The 12,053-nt window shown below is 45.3% G+C and overlaps 1 protein-coding gene across 2 annotated transcripts in view; it reads left to right on the forward strand.

Moving 5' to 3' along the window:
• Positions 1–12,053, forward strand: part of anp32b (acidic (leucine-rich) nuclear phosphoprotein 32 family, member B) — a 59,148-nt gene that overhangs the window by 16,603 nt on the left and 30,492 nt on the right. For both annotated transcript variants that reach the window (XM_070886953.1, XM_070886944.1), the window contains exon 2: positions 11,678–11,827. In XM_070886953.1, the coding sequence (XP_070743054.1) occupies positions 11,678–11,827 (150 nt within the window). The remainder of the gene's footprint in view (positions 1–11,677; positions 11,828–12,053) is intronic.

Raw genomic sequence — 12,053 nt, forward strand, 5'->3', positions numbered from 1 at the left:
CACCTAAATAACTCTTGCCCTGACAGCACCATAGATTCATGGCTGCAAATGCATTTGTGTGGACACTGGGTAGGACTGCTGTCCATGCTGTAGAAAAGCCTGTCTCGGTACAAAGGTGAAAGGGTCACCACTTGACAGCCATGGAACTATACCCCAGCAAAGGATTGATGCCTACAGAGGGGCGAAAAATAAGGTGGTTGGGTGCATGGGTGTATCCTTTTTGGGGAGAAGTAACTTCTACCAGCCGAGAGGAGCAGGTATTCTGCTCCTAGCCCTCTGCCAGTATTACTTCAACAAGGAGCCCGGAGTGACCATCAGCTCACTGACCCTCTATTGTAGGTGCAAACTCACGTTTAACTCTGTTTATTTCAGATTTATTCAATTAACTGAATTCAAACAGCTAGTGTCAGTAATCGTGATCGCGACAATATCAGATTGTCGTGAATACCCAATTGGTTCACTAATGTCCTTTAGGAAAGGAAACCTGCCATCCTTACCCGGTCTGGCCGATATGTGACTCTAGACCCACAGCAATGTGGCCTCTAAAATGGCAAGCCACACAGTTGTAACAAATCACTACAAGAAAATTCACCACACGGACTGTAGCAATTCAAGATATCGGCTCACTGCCACCTTCTCGAACAATTAGGAATGGGCGACAAATGCTGGACTTACCAGTGACACCCACATCCCGTGAATAAAAAAAGAATGCCATTCGGCCCCTCAAACCTGTTACTTAGGAACAGGAGGAGGCCATTAAGTCCCTCGAGCATGTTGCATAGGACCGGGGGAGGCCATTCAGCCCCCTGAGCTTGTTGCACAGGAACAAGAGAAGGCCTTTCAACCCCTCGAACCTTTTATATAGGAACAAGTGGAGGCCATTCGGTCCCCCAAGCCTGTTACATAGAAACAGGTGGAGGCCATGCGGCCCCTCGAGCCTGTTCTGCTATTCAATTTAGATCATGGCTGATTTGTATCTTAACTCCATCTTTCCACCTTGCTTCCATATCCCTTAATACTCTTGTAAGACTAAAATCTATCAATATCTGTTTCAAAATTTTCAATTGACCCCAAGCCTCAACAGTTTTTGGGGAGTTTCAGATTTCTACTGCCCTTTGTGTGAAGAAGAGCTTCCTGACATCACAAAGGGATAGCTCAAATTTTCAGGTTATGCCCCCTCGTTCTGGACTCCCCCACCAGAGGAAAGAGTTTCTCTCCATCTACCCTAACAACTCTTTTTAAATCATCTTAAACACCTCAATTAGATTGCCAGTTAATCTTCTATACTCAAGAGAATACAAGCCTAGGCTATGCAACCTGACCTCATAATTTAACCTACTAATCTCTGGTATAATTCTGGTGAATCTGCGCTGCACCCCCTCCAAGGCCAATATAGACGTCCTGCGGGGCGATGACCAGAACTGAATGCAGTACTCAAGATGTGGTCTAACCAGGGCTCTATACAACTGGAGCATAATTTCCACCCCATTGTATTCCAGTCCCCTTGCGATGAAGGAGGTTGAGCATATACCCACCTACAGTCAGAACCTCATTACTGCATTCATTCTCTAATGTTTTTGACTAAAGTGCATTTCTGCTTGGACTTAACTATCCATGAAACAAAATTAAATAATGCAATTTTACGAAGGGAGTTGCCTGGCTATTTTTAGGCAGCTTCACATGTAGGCACGTGCACCGTTCCTTCAACTGTTAAGGACATGCACTGTATTTGGTAGAAGTTCTTTTTGAAGAGGTCCCGAAACCTCAATGCTGTAAAGCTTTTGAAGTTTAGGAGTTCCAAGGCCTTTTCAGTTTTGAGTAAAATATAATTTAAAAAAACATTGCAGCAGAGTGGATCCTTGGTGAGTGGTGAATCCATGCTTTTGGGCTGGATTAGTAGGCACTAAATGAGGGAGAAATCGTGCTCTCAATGGATTTCATAAGGGTCATTAATGCACAAGCTATAATTAGCACTGATTAGCTGCATTTTACAGCTTTATGGCTGCATATTAGTAACACAAGTCCTGGCCAGAATGGAAATGATTAGGTGATTCCTCCGTCAAACATGCCTGGAGACTGCACTGCTGTAAGTGACTGGGATTGATTTTAAGCACCTAATTTGTATTATGCAACTATCCTCCACTCACTGCATTTTGCTGGAGAAATCATCCTGTTTTTATCGGGAGACGTTGCTGTAGTTTTAGTCATGAGTTCGGTTTGCTGTAGTTCGTAGAGATGCTGTTTAAATAGACTCTGTAGACTGGTTGCTGTATGTCTCTCCATCTCATTGGCTGACACCCTGGTGTCGCTAGACAATCTGAAGCTTTATTGTCCCTGGCTGGTTGGCTTAGCCGATGAACGCACGTGTCTGCATGTTTGCCATTGCAGAGATCAGGTGGCAGAGAGGGCCCTTTCTGTGGGGAAAATTAGAAGTATGCAGTCAGCAGTAGCCTACCATATTGTCATTTTATTGCTTAATCCTCTCAGTTGTGTGAGCAATCGTTCTGGTAACGTCTTCACGTATTTAATGCGATACTTCCATTTATGATCCTGGAAACATTTCTTTCCCTTCAGTGCACAAGTGGTTCTATGCTAGCATAGAATATAGAATTGCAACACCCATAGAGGCTATTTCTCAGTATCCTCTCAAATGTATTTTTGGTTTTTGCATATTGCATTTTATACGATGACTTTCACTAAGTAGTGATATTGACGCGTATAAACTGGCATCACCACCTATCGAAGCGCTGTTCATATATTAAAAAAAAATTGTGAAGGAGTTTGACCCCTCTTTGTTCTCCGCTCTCCTAATAGTGTTTGGGCTTGCCGAGAAACAGCCCTGTGTTCTCTTGGATGCTCAAATTGGCCATTCTTCCTGTGTGATGCTAGGTGGTGAGCGTTGGCTAGCTATTTGGCCATGGGATGCATTACAAGGTAGCCCAATTCTGCCCTTGCCCAATGTCCGATGACATGTGGCTTGTAGCAGTTCCCACTGGATGGCAATCAGGAAACCTTGCTGACTTTCTTTATCCCCACTTGGAAGTCTAGCGTCAACTGCAGCGAGCTCAGCACAAATTGGCAATCAAAACGTGAACTGGCTGGTCTGCAGCGGCTCGGTTACAGGCTGCCTTTGCCGATGGGAGCTTTTATGGCCCTAACTTGACCACATTGAAATAATCACGCCTGATGAAGGGGAGAGTGGAATCAAAAAAGGCAGCTCTGAAATTACAGAATATGCTGGACAAATAATGGCAGATGAAATCTAATGTTGGCAAGTATAAAGTGCTGCACCCAGGAAGGGGAAATGATTAACGTACATACCTCTATGAATGGTGGTAAAATAGCTAAGCAAGATACTGAAGCAGTTCGAGGAGTTAAACACTCATGACTGTTTGCACACTCGACCCTGAGCTGAGCCTCTGATCCCATTTGCTCTCCATCACCAAGACCGCCCATTTTCACTTCTATAATGTTGCTCCTCTCTGCCCCTGCCTCAGCCCATCCGCTACTGAAACCTTCACCCATGCCTTTGTTACCTCCAGACTCGACTATTCCAGTGCTCTTCTGGCCAACCTCCCATCTTACACCCTCTGTAAAACTTGAGCACATGCAAAAATGCTGCCATATCCTAACTTGCATCAAGTCCCGTGCACCTATCATCCCAAGTCCCGTGCACCTATGACCTACATTGGCTCCCACTCCGGCAAAGCCTCGAATTTAAAATTCTTATCCTTGTGTTCAAATCCCTCCACTGGCTTCACCCTTTCCTATCTCTGTAACCTGCTCCAACCCTACAATTCTCCGAGATCCCTGCATTCCTCCAATTCTGGCCTCTTGCGCATCCCTGATTTCCATCACTCCACTATTGGTGGCTGTGCCTTCAGCTATTTAGGCCCTAAGCTCTGGAATTCTCTCCCTCCTCCTCAAAGGCACTCCTTAAAACCTGTATCTTTCTTAATATCTCCTTACTTGGCTCGGTGTCAAATTTTGTCTGGTAATGCTGCTGTGAAATGCCGTAGAGCATTTTAATATGTTAAAGGTGCTATCTAAATGCAAGCTGTTGATGATATCGGGGATTTCTGCTTACAAAAGGAGTCATCAACATGAACTAGATTCCCAGATAGATTATTGGAGGCAAAATCCCTGGAATCATTTTAAAAAAAAATTTAAAAAAAAATTAAAAAAAAATATTTTAAGCAATAGGAACTGAAATGGTGGGACTGCAGGGTTTTTCTGGATGGATGAATTAAGATGGTCCGAACAGCATTCTCATCCATAATTGTCCAGTGATCCTGTACTGAACAGGGCGCTAAAACATTTAACATACTGGAGCAATTGTCAGGACACTGGGGTAAATAGTGCTAATTAAAATCCGAATAACTACCTCAATTAGATCACCCCTTAAATCTTCTATACCCAAGGGAATGTAAGCCTAGTCTATGCAGCCTTCTCATAATTTAACGCTTTTAGCCCGATATCATTCTGGTCAATCTGTGCCACACCCTCTAATGTGTCTCATGTGTCCTTCCTAAGGAGCGATGCCCAGAACTGAACAATGTTCCCGCTGCAAGGTCCCATGCAGGGCGCTCACCATCTTTTCCATTGCAGATACTGCACATGTGCAACATTTTGAATGTGCTGAACATTGGGAGAGGCAGGTGCGCAGGAGACAGTGCAACTTAATAGGGGACATTGGTCCAGATCTGACCAGAGCGTTATATAACTGAAATGCAGACAAGTGAGAGCAGATCAGCCCCACACCTGTCCCCCGCCCTGTTTGGTTGCTGAAGTGGACATTTTGCTGTGTCGAGATGGTTATGAAGAGTCACCATCTGGCTCAGTCTACTGCCTCATCAATAGAAGACTGCATTGCAGCATGTCTGGATGGAGGCAGGCTTGATGACTGGCAGTAGCTGACTTGTAGGCCCCAAGTTTCCACACGCTACAAAACAGGCGCCCCTCCGAGCTGGGCGCCCGCCGGAAAAAAAACGCGCGATTCTGGAGCGCCCTGCAGCTCCATGTCTGCTTGGCGCGGCACCCAGGGGGCGGAGCCTACCACTCGCACCGATTTTGTAAGTGCGGGTACCATTTAAATTAGTTTTTTTCCTGCCGGCAACCCTGCGCGTGCGTGTTGGAGCATTCGCGCACGCGCAGTGTGAAGGAAACATTGGCACTCGGCCATTTTTGTAGTTTTTTGTAGCTGTTTAATTTTTGAACATTTTTTAATAAAAGCACATTGCCATCAGCACATCAGCACTGAGGCTTCTTGCAGCAGTGAGAAGGCTACAGGAAGCCTCAAAGTTGAGGCAGTCGTTTCCCGACGGCCTTCCCCCCCCTGCCATCGGGAATGGCTGCTGAACTTGTGAGGCTTCCTGCAGCCTTCTCACTGTCTCCATCCCCCCCCCCCCCCGCCCGCCCGCTGTCTGGAACGGCTCCCCCCCCCCCTGCTGCGTTCGGTCGGTCGGGCCCACACCCCCCCCCCCCCCCCGGCCCGCCGTCGGGAACGGCTTCCTCCTCCTCCTCCTCCCTCCCCCCGGCGGGAACGAACGGCTGCCTCAACTTGTGAGGCTTCCTGCAGCATTCTCCCTGGCTGAAGCACTTTCACACAGGTAGAAAGATGATTTATTTAATCTTTTCTTTGCTTATAAATTTTTATTCAGGTTGGATTTATTTGTATAAGTATAAATAAGGATTTATTATAGGATGTAATGACTTCCCTTCCCCCCCCCCCCCACCTCGTTCTGGACGCCTAATTTGTAACCTGCGCCTGATTTTTTAATGTGTAGACAAGGTTTTTTCAGTTCTACAAAAATCTTCACTTGCTCCATTCTAAGTTAGTTTGGAGTACGTTTTCACTGTGGAAACTTTGAAATCAGGCGTCAGTGGCCGGACATGCCCCCTTTTGAAGAAAAAATTCTGTTCCAAAGTGAAACTGTTCTAACTGACTAGAACTGCAGAAAAAAAAATGTGGAGAATTGCGATTTCTAAGATAGTCCGTTCTCCACCAGTTGCTCCTAAAAAATCAGGCGCAAATCATGTGGAAACTTGGGGCCGTACAGTCAAAGGTATTTCCAGTCCAGTAGTGCGTGTTATCAACAGCTGTCCTGATTTAACACCTGGCTTTCTGCTGACCTGGACCCAGTGAGAACATTGTAATGCCCATGGATGCTGGTAATGGTGCTGGGGGCAGGGGAAGGTTTTAAAAGGAAAACACTGCACCTGAAATCAGCCATGGCTCAGTTGGTAGCACTCTCACCGAGTCAGAAGGTTGTGGGCTCAAGTCCCACTCCAGGGACTGGAGCACATAATCTAGGTTGACTCCCAGTGCCATACTGAGGGAGTGCTATTTGGTTGGGGGTGCCGTCTTTCAGAGTAGACGTTAAATGGAGGTCCCATCTGCTCTCTCAGCTGGCCGTAAAAGATCCCACAGCCATTATTTCAAAAAGCAGGGACATTCTACCTGGTGTCCTGGCCAATATTTATCCCTCAATCAACATCACTAACAACAGATTGTATCTGGTCACTGTTTCATTGCTGTTTTGTGGGAGCTTGCTGTGCACAAATTGGCTGCTGTGTTTCCTACAACAGTGACTACACTTCAAAAGTACTTCATTGACTATAAAGTGCTTTTCTACGTCCTGAGGTCGTGAAAGATGCTATAAATGCAAGTTCTTTCTTTCTATTAAAAGCCAGAAAGTGATGCCTTCAGTTTGAAACCTGCACCTTCCCTACAAATTCTCAATCTGATCAGATTGCAGTAGATATGGTTTCTTGCAGCAGAAAGGAAGGCAAAGAAACTGAAACACATAACAAGCAAATCCTAGATTTAGTTTTAAAACATTCAGGTCTTTGGGCACTTAGCAAGGGTGGGCACCATGATGCTCCGAGCATCTGTTGCGTAAAACGGGCATAACTAGATCCAATTTTTAGGTCATTGCTTCTGCCGAAATATGAGAATTGCAGATTCCTTGTGGGCAGTTCCCTGGAAGATAAATGAGCTTTGAACTAATTATCCAATCGTCCTTAACTGCTGCAGTTCACAAGTTTACCAGTGTGGAATGAGAAATTACCCCACGTTGAAGTGGAAATGCTGTTTGACCCATCAAGCCCAGTCATAGAACATAAGAAATAGGAGCAGGAGTAGGCCATTTGGCCCCTCAAGCCTGCTCCACCATTCGATAAGTTCATGGTGATCTGATCTTGGCCTCAACTCCACTTCCCTGCCCGCTCCCCATAACCCTTGACTCCCCTATCACTCATAAATCTGTCCATCTCTACTTTAAATATATTCAAAGGCCTAGCCTCAATGGCTCTCTGGGGTAGAAAATTCCAAAGATCCATGACTCTCAGAGAAGAAATTCCTCCTCATCTCCATTTTAAATGTGCGAACCCCTTATTCTAAAACTATGCCCCCTAGTTCTAGATTCTCCCACGAGGAGAAACATCCTCTCTGCATCTATCCTGTCAAGCCCCCTCAGAATCTTATAGGTTTCAATAAGAACACCCCTTGTTCTTCTAAACTCCAATAGGCCCAACCTGCTCAACCTTTTTTTATAAGACAACCCCTTCATCTCCGGAATCAACCTAGTGAACCTTCTCTGAACTGCCTCCAATGCAAGTATATCCTTAAATAAGGAGACCAAAACTGTACGCAGTACTCCAGGTATGGTCTCACCAACACCCTGTACAGTTGTTGCAAGACTTCCCCACTTTTATACTCCATCCCCCTTGCAATAAAGGACAACATTCCATTTGCCTTCCTGATTACTTGCTGTACCTGCATACTAACTTTCTGTGTTTCATGTACAATGACCCCCAGATTCCTCTCTACTGCAGCATTTTGTAGTCTCTCTCCGTTTAAATAATAATTCGCTTTTCAATTTTTCCTATCAAAGTGGATAACCTCGCATTTTCCCACATTCTGCCAAATTTTTGTCCACTCACTTAACCTATCTATATCTCTTTGCAGATTCTTTGTGTCCTCTTCACAACTTGCTTTCCCACCTATTTTTGTATCATCAGCAAATTTGGCTACATTACTCTCGGTCCCTTCATCCAAGTCATTAATATAGATTGTAAATAGTTGAGGCCCCAGCACTGATCCCTGTGACACCCTTCTAGTTACAGTTTGCCAACCTGAAAATGACCCATTTATCCCGACTCTATTTTCTGTTAGTTAGCCAATCCTCTATCCATGCTAATATATTACCCCAACCCCATGAGCTCTTATCTTGTGCAATAACCTTTTATGTGGCACCTTATCAAATGCCTTCTGGAGATCCAGATACACTACATCTGCTGGTTCCCCTTTATCCACCCTGCTCGTTACATCCTCAAAGAACTCTAGCAAATTTGTCAGACATGATTTCCCTTTCATGAAACCATGCTGACTCTGCTTGATTGTAATTTGACTTTCTAAATGTCCTGCTACTATTTCCTTAATAATGGACTCCAGCATTTTTCCAATGACAGATGTTAGGCTATCATGTCTTTAGTTTCCTGTTTTTTGTCTCCTTCCTTTTTTGAATAGGGTTGTTACATTTGCAGCTTTCCAATCCGCTGGAACCTCTCCAGAATCTAGGGAATTTTGGTGGATTACAACAAATGAGTCCACTATCTCTGCAGCCACTTCTTTTAAGATCCTACAATGCAATCCATCAGGTCCAGGGGACTTGTCCACCTTTAGTTCCATTAGTTTGCCTAGTACTTTTTCACTAGTGATAGTGATTGGTTTAAGTTTCCTCCTCCCTATAGCCCTTTGATTATCTATTATGGACATGGACCATGTACAGCAGACACCTCAAGTCGCTGGAGAAATCTCACCAACGATGTCTCCGCAAGATCCTACAAATCCCCTGGGAGGACAGGCGCACCAATATCAGCGTCCACGTCCAGGCCAACACCCCCAGCATTGAAGCACTGACCACACTTGATCAGCTCCACTGGACAGGCCACATAGTTCGCATGCCAGACACGAGACTCCCAAAACAAGTGCTCAACTCTGAGCTCCTTCACGGCAAGCGAGATGGGCAGCCAAAACGTTGCAAGGACACCCTCAAAGCCTCCCTGAAAAAGTGCGACATCCCCACTGACACCTGGAAGTCCCTGGCCCAAGACCGCCCTAAGTGGAGGAAGTGCATCCGAGAGGGCGCTGAGCACCTCGAGTCTCAATGCCGAGAGTATGCAGAAGTGAAGCGCAGGCAGCAGAAAGAGCGTGCGGCAAACCAGCCCCACCCACCCCTTCCCTCAACGACTATATGTCCCACCCACCTGTGACAGAGTCTGTAGCTCTTGTATTGGACTGTTCAGTCACCAAAGAACTCACTTCAGGAGTGGAAGCAAATCTTCCTTGATTCCGAGGGACTGCCTATGATGATGATGATTATACACACACCATATACAATCCACGCCATCGTGGGTTCCACCTAGTTTACTTATTCTCCTAAAGGAACGTTTGACACAAATTTCTCCTTGACCCAACATGCCCCCCCACTTCGCCGCACAAAATTAATCAAGCAAATCTGGAGAAGAGAGATCCATTCTAGCATCTCTCCTTGCTGGAAGCTTTCCATGGCTGTTAAAGGAACCTTTGCGTTCCATAGAGTACTTCATTATTCCCTGTAACCTTCAAACCAGATAGTCCTCCACAGATGCAGTAGCTTTGTGTCAATTTATCCTACTGCTGATAATGATGATGTATGTGCCTCTTTCACCCATCATTAGATGCCACTGTGACCCTGGAAAGTATTAAGTTAAACCAGTTGGCAGGCTACAACAACTTGCAGTTTTCAATTTCAGTTTCAGGAAAGATGAGCAGGATTTCAGAGTCTTCTGTCTCATAGAATTGCAGAGAATTTTACAGCACAGAAACCGGCCATTCAGCCCAGCAGGTCCATGCTGGTGTTTATGTTCCACACGAGTCTCCTCCCACCCCTCTTCATCTCATCCCATCAACAAATCGTATTTCTTTCTCCCTCCTATATTTATCTAGCTCCCCCTTAAATGAATCTATGCCATTCACCTCAACTACTCCATTTGGTGGCACGTTCCACATTCTCATCATTCTCTAGGTAAAGACATTTCTCCCGAATTTCCTATTGGATTTATTAGTGACCATCTTGTATTTAATGGCCCCTAGTTCTGGTCTTGGCCGCAAGTGGAAACATCTTCTCGGTGTCTACCCTATTGAATCCCTTCATAATTTTAAAGACATCTTATCAGGTCATCCCTCAGCTTTCTCTCTTCTGGAGAAAAGAGCCCCAGCCTGTAGTGTGACTCTTGCAGTGATTTTTGTAAGAGAATAAACCTGGGGAGCAAAGGGTAGTAAAATGTCCCAAGGCGCTTCACAGGAGCGTTATCAAACAAAATTTGACACCGAGCCACGGAAGGAGATATTAGGACAGACGACCAAAAGCTTGGTCAAAAAGGTAGGTTTTAAGGAGCGTCTTGAGGGAGGATAGAGAGGCGGAGAGGTTTAGGGAAGGAATTCCAGAGCTTGGGGCCTAGGCAGCTGATGGCAATGCCACCAATAGTGGAGAGATGAAAATTGGGGGTGCGCAGGTGGTCAGAATTGGAGGAGATCTCGTGGGTTGTCGAGCTGGAGGAGGTTACAGAAATGGGGAAGGTGAAGCCATGGGGAGATTTGAGCATCAGGATTCAAATTTTAAAACCATGACATTGCTGGACTGGGAACCGATTGTAGGTCAGTGAGCATGGGTGATGGGTGAACGAGACTTGGTGCCGGTTAGGATACGGGCAGCAGAGCTTTGGATGAGCTGAAGTTTATGGAGGATGTAAAGTGGGAGGATGCTTTTCTGGACATTATTTCGACTCTTTTAATCTATACGGTCTGCCACTGTCGCTACTTTGTAATAGTGACTAACCAAGATAAATCACAAAAACAAAAGCATTTTGTCTTTTCGAAAGTTTAGTTTGTTGCTGTTATGCGATGTATTTGCCCCCAGTATGGGTACATGGTCACCACCTCCATGTATATACATTGAGGGGTTTTGATGGAGTAGATAGGGAGAAACTGTTTCCACAGGCAGGATGGTGGGTAACCAGAGGACACCGGTTTAAGGTAACTGGCAAAAGAACTAGAGGGGAGATGAGGACATTTTTTTTGATGCAGCGAGTTGTTGTAATCTGGAATGCACTGTGAAAGGTGGTCGAAGCCGATTCAAAAGGGAATTGGATAAATACTTGAAAAGGAAAAGTATGCAGAGCTGTTGGTAAAAGAGCATGGGGAATGGGACTAATTGGATAGCACTTTCAAAGAGCTGGCACAGCTATGATGGGTCGAATGGCATCCTGTGCTCTCTAATTCTACTTTCATTTTATACGGGTTGTGCTACTTGCCTGTATACTGCTGAACTGATGTGTTGTAGGAAATGCTGTAGCAAATTCAGCACGATGGGATTAACTTTCTTACAAAATCGATTCTATAAAGTGAGTTGGGCTGCACTTGAACCCTAGACACAGTGAGCCAGCACAGACATGATGGGCCGAATGGCCTCTTTCGTAGCTGTATGTTTCTATGCAAAGGCACAAAAATATAAAATGACTACATCGTCATGCACTGAATTTTGGCCATTGAGCAGAAATCTTGCCATGACACGGTTCGCGTGTGTGCTTACAGCAAGAGTCTGATTGTTAAGTCGTTGTTTCTTCATTTCAGGTGCGAGAGCTTGTTCTCGACAACTGCAGGTCAAACGAAGGTAAAATCGAAGGTCTGACGGCGGAATTTGAGAACCTGGAGTTCCTCAGCTTGATAAATGTTGGTCTGTTGTCCGTCACAAACCTCCTCCGTCTCCCCAAACTGAAGAAGGTGAGTCTTGAGCGTGTAAACCATTGGGCTGTTTGGGGGAAACATGTCTTTCCGTTACGGCTTGGCGGTGTAATGATTGGAACACTTCTTTCGTACCACTGTGGTTGGGTATGGCATGTTTATTTTCTTTTGTGAGGAACGGTCGCTCAAGATCTTCTGCCGAAGGCACCTCCATCCCACCCTCTCTTGTAATTATCAGCAAGACCATTTATTGGACCACAGCAAA

The sequence above is a fragment of the Pristiophorus japonicus genome, chromosome 1 (assembly GCF_044704955.1).
Source record: "Pristiophorus japonicus isolate sPriJap1 chromosome 1, sPriJap1.hap1, whole genome shotgun sequence".
NCBI classification, from domain to species: Eukaryota; Metazoa; Chordata; class Chondrichthyes; family Pristiophoridae; genus Pristiophorus; species Pristiophorus japonicus.